General features: G+C 38.1%; 1 protein-coding gene across 5 annotated transcripts in view; it reads right to left on the reverse strand.

Annotated features, from left to right (window-relative positions):
* Positions 1-16,171: 16,171 nt before the first annotated feature.
* The window catches only part of TOX3 (TOX high mobility group box family member 3), a 125,736-nt gene continuing 115,868 nt past the window's right edge, over positions 16,172-26,039 (reverse strand). For 3 of the 5 annotated variants that reach the window (XM_072632197.1, XM_072632201.1, XM_072632200.1), the window contains exons 7-8: positions 18,595-19,311; positions 16,172-17,076 (exon numbers count right to left, since the gene is read on the reverse strand). In XM_072632197.1, coding sequence (XP_072488298.1) covers positions 17,038-17,076; positions 18,595-19,311 — 756 coding nt within the window. In that variant the 3' untranslated portion in view covers positions 16,172-17,037. Of the gene's footprint in view, positions 17,077-17,443; positions 19,312-26,039 lie in introns of those variants that run through there. The other 2 variants (XM_072632199.1, XM_072632198.1) reach the window with 1 other exon arrangement.

Consider the following 26,039-nt stretch of genomic DNA (forward strand, 5'->3'; position numbering starts at 1 on the left):
ATTCCTAGAACAATAGGTCACATGGACCTGAAATAGACATGGAGCTTGCTCATTAGTTTAAATAGGCCAAGATTCCCTCACTCGGTAGGTTGTATATTCTTCTGGGGTTAATGAAGATAAGGTAACCAAGAACAGACGTTTTATATGCTTTCTGATGGAATTGTCCAGTTAGCTCTTCTGCCTCATTCTTTACCCTTCTTTCATCCCCCAGAACCTTTCCTTGAAAATAGTATCTCTTTGTGGCTGGCACCTAGGAGCACATTATGGATCATTTTTTTCTCCAGTAAATGCCTCCAAATGATTTATTTACCCTCATTTCGATGTGTATATGGCACTCTTCCTTCAGAGGTCTGGGGTTTGACATGACTCACTTTCAGACCAACAATATTAAGTGTTTACCTTACCTAGGTTGTCTTAAGTTGCTTGAATTCAAAAATCATTTATTAATTGCCTTCTGTGTTCAGAGCATGGAGCTAGGTGTTAGAGGAAACACAGAGTCTGCAAATATTCAGTCCCTACCTTCATGAAGTTCATAGTCTAGATTAGGAGGAGAAGTCACAAACATAGGTCACAAATAAAGTCCAATAATATATGTGTTTTTGAAAGACGGGAAACAAGGGTTCTGTGAGGTCAAAGGGGAGAAGAATACAAATATAAATATAAAAGAATATAAAGGATAATGATAGCTAACATTTACCTATGACTTTCAGATTTACATATGTTATTTCATTTCATACCTCACAACAACTCTGTGATGTGTGTGCTATTATCATTCCCATTTTATAGATGAGGAAATTGAAATAGAAAGAAGAGACTTGTCTAGGGTCACACAATATTCGAGACTAACGGAGCAAAAGAAAAAGGTGGCATGAATTAGGAAAAGTTTCATATAGGAAGTGGCTTTTGAATTGGGTCATGCATTTGGTTTTTAAAGCTGTCAAGGTGGTTCTACCAGAAATCTATGCTCTCATTTCCAAAGGCAGAATGGTCTCTTGTTTGAGGTAGACACCCCCTCCCCTCATGAGCTGAGCAGGGAGAAGACTGTTGGGACATCAGAGTATAACAGTGAAAACTGATACCTCCTTGACTTAATTTATTATGAAGGTTTGTGGGCCCCAGATGAAAAGCCTGCCCTCCTACATCCTGTGTATACTCCAGTCAGATTAGTGTTCCCATTTGGAGAAGCCTCATTGCTCTGCCTGCCTGACTCCTTTCCTCCTGCTCCGCCCCATCTGGGGTAAACATAGGCTGGCTGCCCTGAGTGAGTATTGACAAGGCCTCATGTAGCCTACCAAGTGATTTCACTGAACAAGATCGGAGAGAGAGAGAGCTGCTTAGCAGACAGTGCTCTTTGTCTGCTGGTCTTAGTCACAGCCCAGATTCAATAGACTCTTCTGTGGCAGGCATATTTTCAAATGCCAGAAAAGCATCTGACAGTGTTGAATGTTTGGGAGTTTATTGTTTAGGAAGATTAAGCACCGTCCCCTGTTCAATCATTTATTAAACGGGAAAGCAGAGGAGATGAGGCCAATGGGCGTCTGGTTCTTTCAGTGAGTTTTGCAGTGGGGGGAGAGACTCTCTTGTTTCTTTATATGCAAAAACAAGATGAGCTTTGGCTTGCACACAGCCAAAATGTCAGAGCCACAAGCTGGCCATATCCCCAACAATTGACTAGCCTATCTCTTGCCAGAGGCTGACAGCTTCAAAGGAACAGCGATCAAAGAACATGGTACTGAGATTTTAATTTCATTCATTTACTTAATAAATAGTTATTGACTATTTGCTGAAGATAAAATGTGGAATGATGAAGGATGCAAAGAGACCACTACTCCCTACAAGCTGCTTACAGTCTAAGTGGGGAGATGGATATCTGTGAACTATCAAAGAGCTAAAAAGCAATTTTTGCCCCACATAGAATTTGAACAAAAATATAGACACATATGTTGTCTAGTAATGGTTACTTTTTTTGGTAGCAGTAATTTCACTAATATAGGAGTCCTATAAGGAATCTATCTATGAATGCAACTTCTCTGAAGCTTAGAATCTTGGAGAGTTGGTTAGAGCTCAGAGAAGGTGGTACTTGCCCAGCTAATGCGTGCCAGTAGCAGGACTCAAACCTCGGTCTTCTTGATTCTGAAGCAGGCTCTCTGTCTACTCTGCTATACTGCCAGATCCAGGACAAACAATGATAAGTCTTTCCTCATATTAATACAAAGTATGATGTTTTTCTTCTCTATTTTGGAATGAATGTTAGCTTGACCTTAAGGGTAATGTGAGAATAAAATGCTCTTTTGCTGCTCTTAGAACTTGAGGCCACATGTGGTGTGTTGCCAATGGATCTCAATATAATTTCAAAGGAAAAATTTCAAAGAGAAAAATTCAGCAAGAGAACGATCATTAGGGGGTGTGAATTAGTCACAGTTTCCCCCAAATAGGTGAGACTTGAACTGGGCCAAAAAATGGGTTCAAAATTTCCTTATTGATCAGATGAAAGCTGCAAAAAAAGTGGGAGTGGGAAAATTAAGTGCAAAAAGTTTTTAATTTCTTGTGCTCATACACAAATACTTTTCTGATTACACTTGAAAGGTTTCAGGAGTTTAGAAACACAAGGCATCTTTAATTGATGATGTCTTGGTCTGGAAGCAGAGCCTTGAAATGTTGCCTCTGATGCTTGCCTGTGTGATCGCAGGTAAGTCAAGAAACTTCTCTTGGATTCAGTTTACTCATCTGAAAAAACAGGAGCAGGGTCAGACAAAAAGTTCTCTGAGGTCCCTTTCAGCTGCAGATCTATGAGCCTTGATGACCCTGTGATTTAAAAGTGGAAGTCCTAATTGCTACTAGAGAGAGATGTCAAAGGAAGATATATTTGATTCCAACAGGAAGTTCATCTTTGTTTGGAACTCGGATTCAATTAGTTTTGCATGAAGGTGCCCAAGGATGCTCTAACCCTATAGGAACATCTGTTCTGCATTAGATATATGCTGTAGGTGACTTCCTGATCATACATGTCCAGTCCTAGGGGAAAAAAAGTCTAGTAAATTCAGTCGCTTCTTTCTATTCATGTTCAGGTAAGATAATGCTTCCAGTAAGGCCAAGCTCAAACCATTCTACAGAGGACCGCATTCATTTTGTTTGAGACATAGTGAGAAGTTGAGGATGATCCTTAGATTGCAAGCCTCCGGAAAAGGAGATCTCACTATTTCGTTACATCACTTGGTTTTAATACTTGACAACTTTTGCTGCCAGGAAGTTCATCAGTATAATTAAGGTGAATATTTTGGGGCTCATGTCTTAAAGCAGAGTATCCAGAAATTGATTATATATTTACTGTGCATAGCTTTGTACTAGGTGCTATGGGAGATGCATGGAATGATGGTACAATTCCTGCTCTTAGAGAGGTTGCCATCTACGTAGAGAGACAAAGATAGCACTCATGAAAGACAAAATTAATTATAATCTGAGCAGTGTAGACTCTAATTTGAAATGATGAGTCATGGTATAGTATATAGTCAGTCAATAAACATTTATTAAGCACAATAACATGTGCCAGGCACTATGCCACACTGCAAGCACCGGGGATACAAAAAGAGGCAAAAGATTGCCCTTGCTCTCTAGAAACTCACAACCTAATGGGGAGACAGAAAGTAAACAAATATGGACAAACATATTATATACAGGATAAATAGGAAATAATTAAGAGAGAGAAGGCACTAAAATTAAGAGGGGTTGGGGAAGACTCCTATAGAAGATGAGATTTTAGTTAGAACTTAAAGGAGGTCAAGAACACTAGGAGGTAGAGATGAGGAGGGAGAGCATTCCAGGCATGGAAGATAATCAGTGAAAATGTCTGGAGTCAGGAGAGGAAATATCTTATTTGAGGAACAGAAGGAGAAGAAGGTTGCTAGAGCAAAGGGTACCTGGTAGGACGGAAGGTGTAAAAAGACTGGAAAGGTAGAAGGGGGCTAGGTTATGAAAGGCTTTGAATTTTAAGAGAAAATTTTGTATTGGATTCTGGAAGTGATAAGGAACCAATGGAGTTTATTGATTGGGGGAACTCTCCAGGGGAGACAGACCCTCCCACCTTCCCAACATGGGTCACAAAACCCCAGGTGGTAGGGCCAGTTGGCCCATTGCCTACCCCACTTGGAGAAGTCATCCTATTCCCTTAAATTAGACTTTGTTCAACAATTCTCCATCTTTCAACAAATACAGGGAGTTAGAAAGAAAATAAACACTGGACAAGAAGACAAGAATTCTGTGTCACTCTAGCTGCTACCACACCGTCAGACCCACACTTTGGGAAAAATTACTTTAGTGACTGAACGGTGGAAGCCTTGAGGTAGACAGGCCTCAACAACAGGCTATTGCAATATAATCCAGTTATGAGATGATAAGGGCTTGAACCAGAGTGGTGGCACTATCAGAAAATATAAGGGGGTATATACAAGAGATGTTGCAAAGGAAAAATCGACGGGCCTTGGCAGCAGATCAGATATGGGGAGCTGAAAGAGATTGACACATAGTGAGGAGTTGAGGATGATACTTAGATTGCAAGCCTAGGAGACTGAGAAGAAGGTTTTGCCTTCTACTATAATAAGAAAGATTTAGGGAGAAAGATAATGAGTTTCATTTTAAACATAGTGAACTTAAGATGTCTACTAGACATTCATTTTGAGATGTCTGAAAGGCATTTGGGGATGTAAGACTAGATGTCAACAGAGAGGTTGGGGAAGGAAAGGTAGATTTGGGAATTATCAACATAGAGATGGTAATTAAGTCCCATGGGAGCTGAGGAGATCACTGAGTGTAGGATAGAGGAAGGAGAGAAAAGGAGCCAGGAAAGAACACTGTGGGATACCTATGGTTAGAGGGTAGGGAATGGAGTGAAGGAGATCCAAGTTCAAATCTCACCTCAGACATTTACTAGTGGAACGATCCTGGACAAATCTGATACATTTCTATACCTATGTCCCCTCAACTATAATTTGGAGATAATAATAGCACCTGTCTCACAGGGTTATTGTGAGGATCAAATGAGAACATGTGCGTTGTGTAAACCTTAAATTACTAAATAAACGTCAGCTTCCATTAGTAATACTCCATCTGCCACCTACTTGCTTTTGCACCTGCTGTCCCCTATCCCTTCAATGCATGCCCCTCTCACCTCTACCTTCTTTCAAAATTAAGCACAGGTACCATCTTCTATGGGAAGCGCCTCTTGATCCCCATAGCTATTAAGTGTTGTATCCCTCCTCAAGTTATATGGCACTTACTTATCTGTGTAGACTCTACATCCATCCAGTTCCTTTGTAATTCCAGTAAGGACAGAAGCCTAGGCTGGTTGTAGCCATGGCCATGAAAGATCCTGAGGACAGCGACAGTTTTTTGTTTTGTTTGTATCACCATCACGTAGCAAGCGTCTTGCACGTAGTAGGTGTTTAAACAATAGCTTGTTGGTTGAGTTTGAAGAGGACAAAGATCAAATTATGAACTCGTCGAATCGATGTAACCCCATAAGCATCTGGTAAAGTGTCTCGCACACAGATTGATCCACTGACGTCCTCCTCTGCTGTTTCGTCATGGCACTGAAATGACCCTGGTCTCCTTCAACTCTGTGTTAAAGTGGAGCTCTGTTTCTGGAGCAGAGGGGGCACCATCCCAAGCTTCAGGTTTTTGTATAACTGTTTTCAGAAGCAATTCTGGGGACCTGTAAATTTTTAGTTCTTCCAAGGTGATATGATCTAGGGACAGGTGTGTTTGTCACTCTCTTGCTCTGTGCTCTGGTCTGTGAGTGACCACAGGTACACCTAAAACTGTCACCAGTGTTCCAGTTCCCCAGGAGCAGCCCCAAGCTCTGGTGTGTTAATGCTCCTCCTCACCTGAGGACTGAGATCCAGGACTGCAATGGACATCCAAGTATGAGCAATGCAACACAGTCCTGCTCCCGATGCCTGCAAAGTGACCCTTGGAATGTCCTGACCAGTTGTCCTACTATCCCCGTACTGTCTGTGGGCTGAGAGATTTGGAAACCACCACTGCTGTCACTGATTGGTTTTGTTTTGTTTTGTTTTTGACCATAGCAAATCATGAAGATTGTAAGCCATTGTAATTTCTCTTGGTAGAAGGAATGTCCAGAATGACGGAGTTCTTTTGAAGCAGTCTTTTGAAGTAAGACTAAGCACTGTTGGCTGAAGAAAGAGGAGCTAGAAAAAGTTTCCTGAACAGGTAAGATTTGAATTGGCTTGTGAATGATGAACAGGATTCAAAGACAGAAGAAAGCACAAAGGGCATTTCAGGTAGACTGCATTATCATTGTGTATTGTGGTTCTGACTTCAAGCAAACCCACTTCCTAAGCTTTCTTTGCACTAATAAATAGAAGGCATATTTTTAGGGCAAGTTCCAAATGCATATAAATCCATGAACTAAAGATAAAAGATCCAAGAGCTACTAGCTAGATTTTTGGGGACATTGGAATTGTCTGAAAAGTATATACATAGTGAGGGAGGAGATGGGGCAAGGAAAGAAGTGTAATAGTAATGGCTGTCCTTTTTATTTACCACTACCAAAGCCCTGGAGGCTAGAAACTATTGTATAAGGACTTCTCTTGGGATTGTCAAATATCTGATGGTAACCTAACTTAGATGTTCAAAGGGACACCATTCTCTCCCCTTATATTTTATCAGGCCTTTTCCTCTGTTTTCTCTCTTTGTCCCTACTCATGGTTATCTAACACCTGATAGACAATGACATCAACTCTCAACAGTACACTTCTGTGTCTCAAAGATGGTAAAAAAAAATCCGCCTTCCAGGATAGGACAACTGGTGGGACATGGTAGGGTTCAATTCAACAATCAAAAGATCTTCTACAAAATAGTTCCTTGGTACCCCTGTTAGGGACAGGAAACTGCTGATTGGTCTGTGACTATGAAGCTGGGTAATACTTATAATGTTCTTTATGAGTAAAAGGGAAAAACAGAATATGTGCAAATAAATTTAGAAGACAGTAATAGCAGCCATAGGATCATAGCTTTAGAGTAGGAAAAGATCTTAGAAATCCTCTAGTTTAACTCAAGTACCTCACTTTACAAATGAGGAAAATAAAGCCCAGAGAGTTACTTACCCAAAGTCACACAAGTAGTAGTACCAAGTAGCCAGGAATGGAATCAGGATTTGAAGTCAAGTCATATGTCTCTAGTTCCCAGTGCTCTTTCCATTTAACCATGAGATAGCCTACTCCAGCTTGAAATATCCATGGACATATATGGATATTCTTGGTGTATATGTAAGAAAAGCTAGGTTGCCGTTTGGCAGTACAATGTTACTATTTTATGGCTCATGACTCAATATTCCAGTTCATCTTTCCAGGGGAGGATCCAGAACCTAGGCCTGAAGTACATGTAGTCCTGTCTTCATTATGTTGATGAGAATGTTAGCATGTACAATGTCAGGTTGCTTTCTAGGAAAACAGCAGGATAGTTGAGAATTCATAGAAGGCTGAAGCCAACAGTGACTGCCAAGGATTCAATCCCTCTCTAAGGTAAGGAAAAGTTATCAAAGCAATACCTTACTGCCTTATGTCTCAAGGGCCAGATAGGAAATTTGGAAGCTTTTCCTTTGGAAACCATATAAAAAGAAGTTCCAATTTAGGCCCCAGAACATTACATATGGACCTCTCACACTCTGGGAGCTCATTCTCCTTCTCTCTGACTGCTAAGGCACAAAATGTCACTGATGTCGTTACCTGGCAGATAAACATCCAAGGCACTCTCACTACAGTAATAGGAAATTCAGACTGATGGGCCAGCGTGAGCAGCACTTCCCTACCCTGCACCTGCGTATCTGCCATTAGGAGTAATGGAAGTCAGATAGGTGCCCAGAAGATTAAGACCACAGACATGGAATAATGTCCCCCGTGCTAAGCCTTCCCATTGCTTTGGTGCAAACACAACATACTTTAGAAGACACCTGGATACTACAGTGGCAGAGATTCTCACTATCAATATGAATATTGCTGTTCTTAATACTCAAGAACGATGCTTCTGGCAGGGCTGCTACCTGTGGGAAGGTTAAAAGACTAATGGGAGAATGGTAGCATTTTCCACACTAGGTATGTGTGTATGATACTGGGAGATGCTAACTAAAGGAGTTCGCTTTCAAATATGCTAGAGAAGGTGTCTGTATTATCCTGAAAGGAGAAAAAACTGTTATTCCTCCATGCACATGATAGCTTTGCAAATGCAATTAAGAGGAAATGAACTCACATTAAACTTGAATGATTTGGGGGCGGGGAGAGGTGTTGTTTTGCAGCTTGTGGGTGATAGGTATTTTGGCTCTCTCTGCCTTTCTATTAGGGCATGGAGAGGTTCAGGTATACATATAATGACAAGGTGTCTACAGAATCACTAATTCCATCCAGAAGCATTATAGTAGCAGCGTGCTAATGGGCTAAATTGCTACAATTTAGCTGAACTATGTTTTCATTTGCAGGCTTTCAGAAAGCTTGAGAAATATGTGCCTTTCCTCAGGGCTGCCCTGCTTTTACTGTGAAGGTATTTGTTATCCAAATCCATCTGTTAATTGGGTGGCTTTAGGGAGCTGGCTCATGAAATAATACCAGGGGCCTAGAACTTGTGCTGTCTGAAGGAAGTGAGGGCCAGGGATTCTCCTCCCGAAGCAAGAAAGATTAGAAAGCACTCTTCCATATTTGCAAATTAGCCAAATCTTGTTAGTTTGGAAACACTATAGAATATGTTGCAAATTTTACAACATATGTCGCTTATTGTTAATAACTATTGTTGAAGTATGAACATGGCCTACTTCTACAATATTTTTTATATAATAGTTGCAGCATCTAATTATACAATAGTAATTGCGAATAATTATACCAAACCTCAGTCTGTTTTATGACTATTTCTCACACGGAGCTCGTATACTCTATATAAACACCATCTGTATCCAACATAAAACCCTTGGTTACTGTAAGAATACAGACTTACAAAACATAGCTTATTAGGTCTTAAGGGCCATGCAGTTCTGCGGCTATTAGGGATGTCTCTCCACAAACCCACATCAATTAAATGACTTACCCCTTCAAGAGCTATGGCCCTGCTCCACTGAATTTGAGCTTAGTAACTTGTTCTCTTGCTTATAGCAAGAATCTTTGCCTCTGAGTCCCCCAAAAAGTAACAGAGCTTTTGTTTGCTATTAAACATGCTTAATTTGTCCTGCGGCATTCTGCCCCACATCCCCAGTATGTTCAGAGACGACAGAGTAGTGCTTCCCAAATTTCTCTTAGTGAATAGCTATTGAGGTGTTATAGAGGACCAGACTGCTCCTCCAGAATACCAAAGTGTGTCTTTCCCTCTACAGAGGCCCCTTGCTAAGTATAAAGTACAAACAATGAAGATGAAAAGCAAGTGAAAGAAAGAAGAAAAGAAAGAGAACAGAAAAAAGAAAAAGATGACTTTGGTGTCTGAACACATTTGTAGGTCAAGAACTAAAACCTCCCCTGATAAAACACAACCCTCTGTTGTTCTCCTCAAGAGAGTTTGACCTGGGGAGAAGAATTAAACAAGGCACTTACTTTGTCTATCGTAGACAACGAAGCTGTTTTATAGCAATAAACAAACTTCAGATATGACCCATGAATAAATAGTAGAAAATATTCCCAGGAATTCAACTTCATCAAAGAAAGCCAATTTGTGCTAGTGCTTTTAAACAGTATTTCTGATTTGATTGGTTGGCAATATACAGCAGAGTAATTGAGCCATGGCACCTCACCTCTCTATTGATTAACCAGAACAAAATAACACTGTCATTTTCTTTAACAAATTTCAATCATGAATAATTTCCCTGAGGCACTGCATGGTTCCCTTGCCAATCAAGATTTCAATGCTCCAAGATGTGTGAAAACATACCATTTTCATGCAAACTCTCTATCTCCAAAAAACACAGTCCGAGCAGTTTTCATTTTCTTCATGCAAACAGGATATTAAATTTTCCGATGGAATTATTCCTCTTTGTTTAAAAAAGAAAAAAGCTATGGCTGCCAAAATTTATCCTACAGAATCATGAAATGTTAGAGCTGGAAGAGACCTTAGAGATTATCTCATCAAATCTCTTCCCTACTTCTACCCCCAATTTTGGAGATGAGAAAACTGACGACTGGAGTGAAGGGACTTACCCATGATCTCTGTATTAAGTCACAAATTTGGGATCAGAACCCTGATTCTTAGTATAATGTTCTTTCCATTATATCATTGCCTCTCTTCAAAACAATATATTAAATATCATAATTGGGAATCACCACTACTAAAATTGTAAAAAATTAGAAATGTCTCATTTGCTAGCTCCACTAGGCTATCAGGAATTGTCCAAATACCTAAAGATCTTCATTATTTTGGAATATTAAAAGTACGTAAGTGATCAGAATTGCTGTAATTCCCTTGGATACTATTATTTGTCTCTTGGGACTAACTACTCAAATTCAATTAAAGGAACAGCAGAATTAAGAATGGTCAGTGAGGGGAAGGGAAAGAAAGGGTTTGGGGCCACTGGCCCAAGATATTGTAGAGAAATTAGCAAATTAGCCATCAAGGAAGGATTAGAAAACATGTTCTTGCTCATTGGAACATCCTGACACTCAACAAGTCTATTTTCCATTGTCAAGTAAATCTTTTCTGGCCACTTAGGATGCCTGAAGCAGAAAATGACTGAAAAATCAAGAATATGATAACCAAAATAAAAACCGGAACCTAATATCAGCTCACTCAATTATCATCTTGTTTTCAAGTTAATAGGGACAGACTTTTGACTGACTTACCTGAAGTCACACAGTAAGACCCCAAATGAGTAATCGAAATGCTTTGCCATCTTGCCCTCCAAACATGAACTATACTAAACATTAGAAATGGTACTATTTTCTACTTGCTGAACCTGAGCTACTACTCAGTCTTGGTAAGTGGTTATACGGAAGGTTTTGTTGGGGAGTGGGGTGGTTTGGTTCAGTTATAATATAATAATATCTCTTTGAAGTAAAAAGCTAAGGAGGGTAACAAAACACTCTCTGCCTCCTTTGGTAAGTGACAATTCCATGCAATGGAAAGAGCACTGCACTAGGAATAAAAAGAATTAGATTCTAGTTCCCAACCCAGTACCAAGAAGTCATGTGAACTTGCCTCAGTGTCTTCAGTGGTAAAATGGGAATATATGATGTCTTCCCTTTTCACAATGTTCTTGTAAAGATTGGGGGATGCATTATATGTGGGGGAAAATCTCTGAAAGTGGTGAAGCAGAACATAAATGGAGGTACTCCTATGAAATGTTTCCTAAATCCAATAAAAGAGTTATTCATTTTTAAAGAAGTATAAATGAATGCTTTTACTTTCACTTTGTGGAGCTTCTTCCATGGAAGTAGATAATAACGTGGGGCCAACATACTTATTGTTGCCTGGGGTTTCAAACAACAAATATACATATGTATACATATATATGTATATATATATGTGTATGTACACATACATACACATATATATATATGTAACCTGGGCTTCTCTGGGCATGCCCATTTCTCTTAACATGGAGACATCCTTGAAATGCCTTTGGAATATACCCAGTTTGCCAAAGATGTAGCCCACCGAGTCCCTTACCACAACGGGTGGAGGGAGCCTCTTTTGCTTGACTGCTTATGTCTTTAAAATTAGCAAGAGTGAACTGTTCTTTCCTTTGTGCTGTCCTCTTTTAGACAAATCTTACATGCTGCATCCGGATGGTTGAAGATTCCAATTTAACCAGTAGCATGGATGCCATGAACTGAACCAGTGAGAAAGGAAGGACTTTCCTTTTCCTGCTCTCCTCTTTTTCCAAGATTCTGAGAAATGTGGCCAGGAATGTTTGTTTCTGGTGCTGGAGGTGAATCCCAAGGGACTGCAAGTTCAAGAAAAGATGACTTTGGAAGCAGGATATGGGTGATGCAGCCAGCCCAGAATGGAAGCCCTAAGAAGCCAGGGGTCCTAGAACTTGAGTACCAGGGTGGGTTTAAGACTGGGAACTGAGATTGTGCTCTATGGGAACTGTGCTAAAATATGAACCTAATCCTCTTTTCCTCCTCCTCAGAGACTGAGGTGTAGAAGGAAGAAGGGGATTATGCCTCTCTCATTTTAGGAAGTAAATTTGTATATTTGTAATTGTACTTTTAAAAGTAAATATTTCTGTGTAAAAGCAAATGTGGCTGTCAGTGATTAAATGAAACTGAGGAACAAGGACTTACCTACTCCCCTATGACTAAGGAAACATCATTGGGGAAGGGAGGAAACGTTAGAGTCATTGCAGAGAATCTACATCCCTCTCCCTACCCCTCATTTCCCCTTAAGGGTTCTCAAGGAGTGAAATTTAATCTACCTGGCCTTCAAGAAGAAGGGGCCAGGGTGGTCTGTTACATATCATTTAATCACATGAGTTCAAGGACTGGTTAGACACATATCGGTGATGAAAATGGCTTTCCTTTTACAGCTAAAATACATGAAATAATTTCACACTTTATACTAATGTGAGGATAGTCTATGCCTTCCATCCCTAAAAATACATTTAATGTGTTATGAGGCATATTCATCTTTTCTTGGGCACTTGAGCAACCACATGAAGAGCATCTAAGGGAGGAGATGTCTTTAGTGATACAATTAAATATTTAAAATATTGGGAAATATTTTCAAATATTCTTCTGTTCTTCTTTGCTCCCTTCTTTCATTTCTTCTTTTTTGTTTTAATTGTTTCTGCTAGGCAATGATGCCTCCTAAAATAATTTGGAAGAATGAAAGCAAGAGAGAGCCAGAGCCAGAGACACAGAAAGGGAAGGAGGAAGGAAGCAAGGAAGGGAGAGGTATGTGTGTCACTAGCCCCACTGTCACTTAGCTGCTAAGTTTCACTTTTTTCTCTTTGGCACGGTCATGTACTTGTATATGATGATTTATTTGAGTTGAATGAACCTTAGAACTCAAGGACAAACTGCCTTTTTTTTTTTTTTTTTAAATGTTGCTCAAATGTTGAGCTTTGATATGCTTACTTGGGGATGGAATGGAAAGAATGCTGTTTGGAAAATTCTGTTCAATAAGGTAATAACACAAAGATGTGCCTGGGTTTGGCAAATAGCACTCATCTAAATATAATATTTTTTCCTAGTATATTTCTATGTATATTACCAATGAAGAATTGTACAGTTGAAAGGAAGTAAAATATCACCAGGGAGATGTATGTCTAGAAAAGGGGAAGGAGTAGTCATGTAGCAAGAATGAAGGCTAACTGATCGACAGTCTGTGTGCTTTACTGCTATCTAATGCGATGTCAAGAATAAATAAAAGAATAAGCATTTATTAAGGACTCACTGTGATGAAAAGGCTGTTCTGAGTGCTGAGGATACAAATATAAAAGCAAAGACAGTCCCTGCCCTTACATTTTAAGACAGAAAAACAACATACAGAGTGGAGTGGTAGCCAGAGAGGGGCACTTTGGTCCTCAAAGTTACAAAGATGGTAAACAGGGCCACATATCCCCATCGGGGGATATTTGACACATCCCTTTTAGGAACAATGATTGAGCTGAACTGACCATGGTTCTGGAATTGGGGGAGGGTGGGGTATAGGAGAAAAGGTCATAAGGTACATATGGCATGTCAACACAAAGTTTGCTTGAGAGTAGAGAGTGAAGTGAAATATGGTTGGAACATGCCTGAAAGATTAGGTCAGGTGAGTCAATCAATGATCGTGACAAGAGGTCCTCAGGGTGAAAGGTCTAGAGATGAAAAGCTAAAACCTAAGTAGCCTAGTCTCTTTTGAGAAGATGGCCAGGAAGATCTAGAGGAAGGCTGCTGGCATACTTGGTAGAACCACTGCACAGGATGTCAAGTAAAGACATGAACAAAAGTTGTAGTGGGTGGATGATCTTTCCATATCATTTGTATTTTAGCATGGGATAGTAGGAAGGGCTCAGAATGTGGAATCAGGATAGATCTAGGTTCAACTCTCACCTCTGATGCTTACAAACAAGTAAGTGACTGTGAGCAAGTCACTTGGCTTCTCTGGGTCTCAGTTTTCTCATCTGTAAAATGAGGGTAATAATATGCTTAGAACTACTTCAAAGGACCATTGGCTCTGATGATTAAATGAGATAATATATGTAAAGCATTTTGCACTAAATCAATGCCAGCTATTATTAATATTATTGATCATATATACAGTATCCCAAAAGTATTAGAGCAGTTTTAAACTTTACTACCCTAGAACTACCCTTAGACTTTTGGGACATAGCATATTGGTATATTATTGAAGAGGTCATAAATTCATATTGAAATACAAAAATGTTTAACGATCCTACCAAAGATAATGAATGAAATGAATTGCTCACATTCTAGGATTACAAAATGCTTTCGTCACAATAACTGTGCAGTAAGTAGTATTTTCCCCATTTTACAGAGGAGAAAACTGAGGCTCAGAGAAATGAAATGACTTGCCCAAGGATATCCAACTATTAAGTGGAAACACGAACTTTAAAACAGATCACTGGCGTCCAGGGATCTTTACATCATATCATGCTGCCTAAACAAACATTAGGGCATTTTATTCATATTAGAACTGATCTAGGTATATATTAGTTATAACATATCAGTATATATCAGAAGAGAGGTAGCTATCCTTAATTTTGATCTAGGTATATATCAGTTATAACATATCAGTATATATCAGAAGAGAGGTAGCTATCCTTAATTTCATGATATGTGTTGGTATAAACACTATTTTTAAGTATATTCTCTTCAGTAACTTCCACCACATATTTCTAAGGCTACCATCTAGACAGTTATACTATTTAACTTCTGCCTACTTAGCCCATTAATGTTGGCTATTACTGAGCGTGTGTGTTTCTGTGGCAGCAAAACCCATAAAGTGTACCCGGAGACTAGAGTGATGGATTACATGTACATGCTGTGTCATATCCAATTAACTCAAATTGACTGTACACCTCATTATGCTGTTAGAGCATGGAAGATCAATAAATATGGAGAAAATCCAACCCATCCCTCTCCTTTCCCATCCAATTCTAGTAGGTCTGAGACAGATCATGCTACTATGATGTGTATACTGCTGCTAACGCGGGCAGGTGGTGCATAGACACCATTCAAACTTGGCCTATTCAATCCAAACTCTTCTAACTCTCCATTCATGCATAGCAAAACACCATCTGGTCCTATTTTGCCTCCAGCAATCACAGCTGACCAAAAAACGATAATAACAGCTGTTGCCAAACAAAAGCCAAACAAAGGGGGGGTGGGGGAGGGAAAGGTTAGAATGAAGTCCAGTGCTGAAAAATACTCCATGAAGTGAGAAATGGAAAAGAAGCCATTCAGATGTTGAAAACCCACTGAATGAGGCAGCAGAAGACTCCCAGTTAAACCTGAGATACGAATCCATCTGTCTAGAAAACCATCAAACTTCAATATATCGGTGGTAATATATCGTTGAAATTATACTGCATAAAGGCATTTAAGCTTTTGTTCTTTCACTTAGGAACTAATGACCCCATGTCAGCTAAAAAATGAAAACTCCTTATGTTCTTTCATCACATGGCAGCATAGGTTAATGCAAGAGTAGGACATAGTTAGCCAGAGTAATAAAATATCTTCCAGGGAGGGGGGGAGGGTGGAGAGGCAGGACTTATTAATGTCAGGAGAGAAAGCACCACTTAAGAGGTACAGAATTTCAATGTCACACTAATCAGACACTATGTCTTTCTCATGTCCATTTTCATCATATTTATTTCTAGTGCTTTCTAACCTGTAACAAAAAGTGCACCAAGTTACTTAAGTCATAGGAATAGGAACAGTCACACGTGTAAATTGAAATACAAGCTGTTTCACAATATGCTTTGGAGGATCTTGTGAAATATTCTTTGGTAACAAGGTTGAGAATTATTTTTTCATGATTTAAGTCTTTGACATTTTAAATGTACAGTTCTGTCTTGTGATTAATATATACGTATGTGCACGTACATGCGTATGCGTATGCGTGTGTGTGTGTGTGTGTGTGTGTGTGTGTGTGTATTCTGGAGTAATTAAATTATTTTTCTTGGAATTGGCTATCACTAAAGTAAGCAGCACTTAATCAAATGTGATAAAACCCAAGATTTATAAAATCATTTAATGGATGTAATAACACCTGCTTATAACTGCAAACTGTTGAAAACAGACTTCACTTGCAATTAACTCTTATCACTAGTGACAATTTTTCCAAGCGATACTTCATGGGCTTTCAATATGACAATTACAGAACAATACACAATTACTGTCACATGGAGTTTAGCAATTAATTGTGAAGACATTTGTCTAAAGGTTTCAAAACAGAATATAAAATGCTTCTCATTGTTAGTTGATGTTGGTTTCAATCCACAGAAATATTTTACAATCACTTTCAGCCTATGAGATATCTACTGCAAGAAGATCTCGCCTTTGTGAAATAATCACTCCCCTATAGATATTATTAGGTATCATCCTTAGACTGTTTCAACACCGATACCTGTCAAGTAATACATCTTATGAAAAGCTTCAATTTAGACATACATTTTTCTACTGCAAGAAATCTATAAATTTATAATTAGAATCTCTTGCTGTTCAATATTTGTACATAATATGGGAGTACCAGAGGATTATGAAATATTGAAAGCTGAATTCATTATTAATAACCCATAACATACAGTAAATATTCTTTGAGCCACAACAGCAACTTTCAGGAATCCATACTCCATTATTTGTGTATGTCTTTCTTACGCATAGTAGTTTATGGACACCATCTCTCACATTCATTCTTTCCAGATTAGGATGCTGGTCAGGCTTGACACTTGCTGTTTTTAATTTTCATTTTATCATAAGCAGTTTAAGACTGTTGCCAGTGGTAATTTGCAATTTTTATCAAGACCTCTTCATTATAGCTTCTGACAGGACAGATGCTGCAATTAATCATGCAAGACAACTGGGGATAGTGGCCATACTGCTCTCATAGTAGAGCTTCTCTGGAGAGGAAGGGGTAAGGGGGCTGAGATGGGAGAAGCAGAAAAAAAAAAAAAAAAGGATTTATATTCCAGAAAAAGCATTCACCAACCACATTAAAGCAAGGAACACCAGAAATGCCAGCAGGTACCAACTCTACTAACTATGACTTCTATCCTTTTCATTTTTTACTGTATCTTAGGCTTTAAAAAAAACAAAACACAAGTTCTTGGTGAGGCAATTAGAATTCTAGGCTAATTTTAACAGTTCTTACTTAACATGGAAAAGTCTACTTGGGTTCCAATGAAACTTAGTGTGGTACCTTTGTACCTGTGTATGTTAAAGACCCCCAATGAAATGTACCATCTATTTTTTATTAGAAAATAGATTCTTCCATCAAAACACAATCCGCATTTTTTTTTACTGAAATGTGTTTATTCTATAGCAAGATAAAAGCATTTTTTTGTTAAGCAAAATACAAACAACTTAATTGCTGCTATCAACTCATAAAAAAGTATAAAATAGCATAAACACACAATAAGCAACGTAGCAACGAATGGTTTGTGTTACCAGTGTTTACATTAAAGCCTCCTTTATGAAAATTTTACAGCACATGATAGGAAAACTTACAACATTTAAAGAAATTATTTACATTGATTATTCAGATGTAGAGCTTCTTTTAAATATTCTACTGGTATGACAGCATAATAAAAAAAACTCTTGCATTTTTAAAATCTTAACTTTTGTAATAACTGTTTTCATTTAAGTGCATTTCCTTTTTAAAAATACAGTGTTTTTATTTTTATTTTTTGAAACTTTTCACTCAAACACGGAATATAATATTCACATTTTTTCTAATTAGAATGGACATAATGGGATAGCAGTGGTAATATATATTTTGTTACAACATATGCTGTGGTTTGATTTGAGGAAACCATGGATAGAAGTGAACATTTAATCACTCGCATTTGATTTTCTGAAGAGTTTTAAGAACAAAAATAATAGCTTTGGCAAAAGTCTGTGATTTACATTATTTTTCTCCATGACAAAAAAAATGCCATCAACTATTCACGTCATACAAATGTTTGTATGAAATTGAGTCTTCATTTTACAGGTAGTTACAACTGTGCTTTTTAAGGGCTTCATGAGTTCAAACTGCCTTGAAGTGCATTCATTCATTCTTCGAGAAATAAGGACTATATAATATAACTCTGAAAGGCCAGTCTACAGTCATCATAATGTCCCATATTTATTAGACCACTGGATTCACATATTGTAGGTAAAGCTTGAATAAATTAAAAAGGCATCACATGAAAGAGCACAGCTTTTCTTTTCTTTAAAAACCAAATGATTTATAGTCAGCTAAAAGATGATACACAGCTACATTGTAGTTCTTTATTGCCTATCTGATAGACACTTCAGAGGACCATTGATCTGTTATGCACACCTGCATAACCACCATCAACAATTTACAGTTTCAGCCAAATATGGTTTACCCTTACACCTCATCCTCCCAAATAAATGCAAATCAATTTTGCAATGTTTACCTTCAGAAAATACTGACCTGTGATAATACTTGAGTCTGTGTCTGGGCCTGTATTTGTGACTGGTGCTGTTGAGGTGCTGGCTGGGGACTTCCAATGGCAGGAATGGGTGAGGTTATCTGTGAAGCTACAGGGGAATGTTGCCGAGGAGAAGGCTGAGACTGGTGCTGCATGTGTTGCATTTGCTGCTGCTGCATTTGTTGCAACTGGATATGCTGCAGCTGCTGCTGCATTTGCTGCTGACTAATTTGCTGGATGTGTTGCTGCTGTTGCAAATGTTGTTGCATGTGGTGCTGAAAATGCTGCTGTTGCATTTGCTGTTGGATTTGCTGATGCATTTGATGCTGATGCAACTGTTGCTGTTGCATCTGTTGCAGCTGCTGCTGCTGCAACTGTATCTGATGCTGCTGGGTCTGCACCGAGGGGCTCACTTGAGTTGAAGATGGTGTGGCAACCATAGTTGTTCCCATAGAGCTAATTAACGGTGCTGAAATGTTTGTTGGCATGTTGGCTGCAATAGTAACGGAGGCTACAATCTGATTCATTGGCAGTCTCATGGTTAGGGGGTTGGGAGCAATTGCCCTGGGAAGGGACTGTTGGAGAGTCTGAGGAGATGCTGACACCGGTGCATGCTGGGAAAGAGGAGTGTTCAGGAGAAGGGAGGATGATAAATTAGTTGATGCCAGAGTCTGCTGGACAGAACGAATCGTCTGTGCTTCTGCCGATTCTGCAGCAGCCTGTATTTTTTTTTTAAAGTTTCAAAATTTTAAAAAATGAACACAAATTTGAATATCATATCCCTAATATTCATGTACATTAACCAACTCTTCATTCAAGAGAATATTAATAAGTGCTTGAAAATAATCTCTATTTTTTCACTGAGTACAATGTATACTGCCAAACAACACAGAAATGTTCACTAGGATATTTAGTATGATATTAACAAAAACAACTGGATTTCTTAGACATTGCCAGTTAAAAAGGCCTTAAAACCTTACCTGTCTCCTTTATTAAAACATCCCTGAAGTTAATTAATAGCTTGTAATGAAAGTTCTTTCTGGTTGATCTACTTAGGCATAGACAGAGGAGGAAAAACTCAGGATCCAGAAAGAAAGCAACTTATTACAGATTCAGGGAGTTATAAATAGGGCATTTCTGGCCACTCACTTTGTGCTGCTATCACACAACTGTTCACCAACAATACTATCTCTTACCAAGTAAAACAACGATTAAGAGATGAGTAGTTTTAATTTTTTACTCTTATCCTTTACATAATTCATACTTAAGGAAAAATATAGCTTGTCATTTCCCTATCTATTTCAGTTGGCCAATTCTGAATCAATCTATCTACTATTAATCATCTGTCATATACCAGATACTGGGTTAGTCCCTGAGAGTACAAAGAGAAACATTAAACTGTCCTGCCTTCAAAGAACTTACATTCTATCAGGGGAGAAAACATGGATTCCTATATGCAAACACAATATCTGTCTGTCTGTCTATCTCTCTATCTATCTACATACACCTATATACATATAAAGTATACAGTAATCTGGATGGGAAGGCACTAGCAACTGTGGTATAATAAAGAAAGGTCTCATGTAAGAGATGGCATTTGAACTGAGCTTAAAAACAATTAGGGATTTTTAAGAGGTAGACATGAGCAGACAGTGCATTGTAGGTACAGGAGACAGCCTTTGCAAAGGCACAAAGACAAAAGATAGAATGTGGTGAATGAGTAATAGTAGATAGGTCAAGGTGGCTAGATTGTAGAGTATATGAAGGGGAATAATTTTTAAGAAATTTGGAAAAGTTGGCTGGAAGCAAATTAAGGACTTAAAAACCCAAACTGAGGAGGCTAAATTGACCCTAAATATAAGAGGGACCTGCTAGCCCATTTTTTCCAGAAGGGAGTAATATGGTCAAGCCTTGCATTAGGAATACCTATTTGACAGCTGGAGAGAACACAGGATGGAGTGGGGAAAGGCCTGAGACAAGGAGATTTATTAGAAGGCTTCTGAAATAGTACAGGCAATAAATAAGTGGTGAGGGTCTGAAGTACAGTAGTGGTCCTCTGAGTATGGAGAATGGAACACAACAAATATGGAGGTAAAAATGATCATATATGTGGGGTGAAGGAAACTGAGAACTCACGATGATTTATAAGGTGGTGAACTTGAGTAAATGTAATGATAGTTGTGCCCTGAACAGAAACAGGAAGAGATAGTTTTAGGGGGAAAAGAACGACTTCTTTTTTTAGACAGAAAGAATTTGAAATGCCTAGAGGGCATTCAATGGCAAATATTAAATGGGGGTTAGTGCTGCAGAACTAGAGCTCAAGAGAGAGTCTAGGAAAAGGTGTGAAAGACCAAGGAGAGCGTGTTTGAAAACAACAGAAATGGGGAATGTGATAATCAATTAAGGAAGAGTAAAAGTATAGTTGCTTTAGTGAGGGTTTGAGGTTAGAAAACACACATTTGTAGTGAACCTCATTGGTACATTTGTCCAAATTCCTCCATCATCACTAAGTAGTATGTGAGTAGAAGAAGAGGAAGCTGATGGGCCAAGGTTTAAAATGGTGGAAAATAAAAGAACCAGGGCAAGGGGCCATAAGATTCAAGAGTGGAGAAGAGTGTAAACCTGAATTGTTCAACTCCAAGGTCATTATTAAGAAGGATAGGCATAAGTGAGCCACTGAAAATTGTGAAATTGTTTTCTCAGTTGTGTCCAACTCTCCATGATCCCTTTTGGGGTTTTCTTGGCAAAGACACTGGAGTGGTTTGCCATTTCCTTCTCTAGTTCATTTGATAGATGAGAAAGCTGAGGCAAACAAGGTTAAGTGACTTGTCCAGGGTCACACAGCCAGGAAGTATCTGAGGTCAGATGTGAACACAGGAAGATGAATCTTCCTGACTCCAGGCCTAGCACTCTATACACTATGCCACCCAGCTGCTCCATTGAGAAATACAGGGTCTGAAACATGGGTACACTGTGTTGATGACACCTCCTCCTGGGAGTTCAAGAGTCCTATCGAAACAGACAGAAGGGTTCTTGTTGCCTGTAGCTTGGAGGAGGTCTGCCATCACTTAATGGACTTATTTTTGGAAGAGGATATTTTCCAAATGGCATGGAAACCCTTCAAGAACTTGAGGACAAAACATAGATTAAGGAGGAACAAAAATAAAAGGAGTGATGATAGAATGACAGAAGGGTACACTGAGAAAAAAGAATTTCAGAATTTTAGATTATGGAAACAGAATACTTGTAAGTGATACTCAGATCAAGAGGCTGGCCAGGAAATCTTTGTGTGCAGTTGGGGTATAGAGAGGGTGTAGGTCATGGTAGTTGAGGATAATGATGAATCTGGAGGGCAGGTGAGATAATAACAACATGCAGAACAAGTCCTAAAATGTCTATCCCAGGCTGAACTGTGTTGTGATTGATTATGCTCAGATTGGTTATAAGGTTTTGTTTGTTTTAAATGGGTGGGTGGAAAGGGGATTGGTGATAGTAACAAAAGGCTAGAATGCACAAAAGAAAGAACAAGAGAGAAAGGAAAAAAGAGGGCCATTGTACTGTTTAAAGGTTAATAATAATTATAACAATAACTAGCATTTATATAAGCACTTATGATGTGCCAAGCACTTAACAAATATTATCTCATTTAATCACAACAATTCTGGGAGGTAAGTGCTATTATTGTCCTCATTAAGGCAAACAAAGGTCAAGTGACTTGCCCAGGGTCACAGAGGTAGTAACTGTCTGCATTTGAATTTGAACTTAGGTCTTCCTGACTCTAAAGCCAGCACTCTATCCACTGTGTCACCTAGCTGCCCCAGAAGAAAATAGGAGAATAAGAAGGAAAACCAGAAAAGCAGGACTTTGACATGTAGAATTTATTATATAACTTTGGAAAGAAATGCAAAGTGCCAATGATATAACTGTAAGGTTTATAAGCAATGCTTATTCTCTTTTCTCTGTTTATAAAATGCTCATATTTTGTATGTTAAATGTAAAAAAAGGTTAAAAATAAGCAAAAAAAATTTTTCTAAAAAAAACTGAAAAAGGAATGAGAATGATCTGGCAGCTAACAGCTAAATGTTCTAATATTCAAATAGGATGATGAATGTCCTTCCCCTAGAATTCACAGAATCCTAGAGTTGGAAGGGAGCTAATAGGTATTGTAGTCGAATTCCATATACTGTGTAGAAATCCCTTTCACAATAACCTTAAAAAGCGGTCATTCAGCCTATACTTGAACATTTCCAGGGATGTGCAACTCATTGTTTCACAACTGACTCTCTTGTAGGGACAACTCTAATTATTCTTTCTTGTATGGAATAATTATTTTGGATATGTTTTATATTTAATTTTCTTCATTTTATCCTTCTCTGGCAACTTCAATACAATGAAAGTTCTTTGAGAACCAGGATCACTTCATATTTGTCTTTGCATCCCTAGCGCATAGCCCAGCACTTGACACATAATAAGTGCTTAACAGATAACTGCAGAGTCAAAATAGACTTCCTCGTAAATTCCCAACTATTTGGTCCTTGTAGATACACAATTTCTTAGAGTTACAAAAACAAGTCTGTTCCCTCTTCTACCTTATATCTCTTCAGATGCTTTTGGGCAAATATCATTCTTTCACCTTGGTCTTCTCTTCCTGAGGCTAAATATTCCGGGAGATTCAATTTTTCCTCTTGTGATGATTTACTACTTACTTTACTTTACTACTATCCTAGTTACCCACCCACTCTTGCTGCATTCTTAAAATATGTTGATTCCAAGGCTTGGATACAACATATTGGGTGTGGTCTAATCAGTATAAAGATACCATTAGATCCTGTAATCTAGATACTGTGCTTTAAAAAAAATGGAGCCCACATCACACTGTTGGCATATTGAGCTAGAGATCAACTAAGGTTTTTCTCCTGTATGAAGTGCTGTCATTTTGAACTCTCCCATTTCAAAATTGTACGATTTATTTTTTTTATCCAAATACAGAATATTGAGCCCTGTTAAATTTCATCTTGAAATTGGTTGATTTGAAATCATCTTGATTTCAGCCTTTTTTTTAACCTATCAATACTGGTTTGGATGGACAATAGGTGAAACTCAGCATGATTTCTATTGGGCAGCTAATTTTCACATTCAACCAAATATTCACTTTAATATATTTCTTATATTCATTTACTAATGATCCATATAAATTACACCTGTTTTATTCCAGAATATGATCTTGTTTTCTAGTCATCACTGGTAACTACTTACTCTCTCTCTCTCTGAGACATAGCACATCATCAAATTAACCTAAATTCAAGTAAGGTTTTTTTTCCTTCTTCAGAACTTGCAAGGATAGTATTTGTATTTTATTCTATTACTGAATTCTATTCTGTATAATTATTGTAAAGTAAATTTATGAAATAGTAAATATTAAGTATATTAAATATGGTATTATAAATATAAATTTAGTATAATAACTATGACATATTTACTGTATGGCATAGAATACTTGCATATATGCCGTATATCCATACTAGACAGTAAGCTTTTTAATAATCGAAACCATGTTTTAATTTTGGGAGATGAGGATAATGAAGAACTTGGAAGTCAGTGTAGTTAAAGAATATCAGTGTTTAAGTCCCCTAGAAGAAGAGCAGAGATCCAGGGGAAGAAGGCTAAAAGGTCAAAAGGTACACAATAGGTCCTTAATAAGTATCTAATATCCACTCAGATACTATAGAGAATAGGAATAGTGGATAGCAATCTAGGCTTGGAGTCTGGAAGACCTGGGTTCAATCCTGTCTCTGACTAGCTATGTGACCCTGGACAAGTCATTTCACTTCTATGTATTTGGGGCAATTTCCTAGGACTTATCTACTAAGTCAGGGATGGGTTGGTTTTTGTGCATCAGATGCTTCACATACTGTAGTTCAGTTGCATTTAATATCTATCTACCCACACACATATATATGTGTATATATACACATATATAAGTATATATATGTGTGTGTGTATGTGTATATATATGTATATATAGTTCATTTCCTTATATTAGAGATACAATATCACTTCTACTAATTACAGAATAACAATTTAAAAGTAAAATTAGTTGAACTGACTCAATGGTTAGTCAGAAGCTTCCTAATTCAAAAGGATAGGATCAGACCTGGAAGGGACCTCAGAGGTCCCTAATTTTACATTTCTGAGGAAACTGGGGTCCTGGATTTACATGACTTGGTCAGTGTCACAAACATAGTCTTGTCATCCCAGACAAGATTTGAACCCAGGTCCTCTGACTCCAGGAGCTAGCAATCTTTCCAATATCTCATGATGCCTTCTTAATATGATTTGACTCAGTGACGAATACATTTAGAGATTCATTTTGCATCCTCATGTATAGGCAACTCCAACCTTTTCTGCTTTGTATATAATGCCTCGAATTATTTTTCATCTGTCTAATTACCCTTCATTCTTCAATTCTCACCTTTAGTTTTTTATTCCATAATTTCTACTAATTTTTGAACACACAGCAAGGCAGCAGTGCTTACATAGTCAGAACAATGGCTGTGTTAACAATTCTGTTAAGGATATTTTGAAACTTATTTTTAAAAGTCCTCAGGACTGACATAGGAAATGTTTTTTATAGCTTTCCAATGAAGTGTGAAGTGCTCAGAGGGTGCTTGACAAAGCTAAAACTTAAGAACATTTATCACATTGCTGTGTGGCCTTTATTTGCTCTGATACCAAGCAGCTCCAATTTCACTTGTAACAGAAGAGGAAGAAATACATTTGGAATTAACCTTTTTAAATATGCTTTTTTCCATGGTATAAACACAATCACCCATTTGTACTGAGAACAGTACTTTGAGGTAGTTTCTAAGGTCAACAGAACGGTGCTGAATCTTTTACTAAGAAAAATTATTCAAAGGAAATAAAACACTAGTTGAAACAATTAGAAATCTTGTTAAGAGACCTAAGCCAGCTAAATTATATCTGCAACCTCTTCTAAATTCTAACAAAGCACCCACATTATTATGAACTAAATCTTTAATAAATATTATAGTTAACACTTAAACTTTAGGTAAAATTTATGATTCATGATCATTGTAATTTTGTCATATATGCCAAAGAGACAGGAAATTTGATAATTAAGAATTCCCAATAACAAGGAAATCACAGGTTAAGTAAAAACAAATGAGGAGAAGGAGAGAGGAGAGGGAAAGCAGACAGGGGCAGGAGGAAGGGACAGGGAGAGAGAAAAGGAGAGATGGAGAGGAGGGAAGGGGGAGAGAGACAGAGAACAGAGTGTAGTAGTTGGAACACTGGCTATCGCTGAATTTAGCAAAACTGAAGTTCAAGTCTTACCTACCACATACTAGCAGTGTGACCCTGAAAAAGTCATTTGACCTCTTAGTACCCTAGGCAACAGGATGAGATTATAAATTACATTCGAGTTGCT

This window comes from Notamacropus eugenii, chromosome 1 (assembly GCF_028372415.1).
Source record: "Notamacropus eugenii isolate mMacEug1 chromosome 1, mMacEug1.pri_v2, whole genome shotgun sequence".
Lineage (NCBI taxonomy): Eukaryota > Metazoa > Chordata > Mammalia > Diprotodontia > Macropodidae > Notamacropus > Notamacropus eugenii.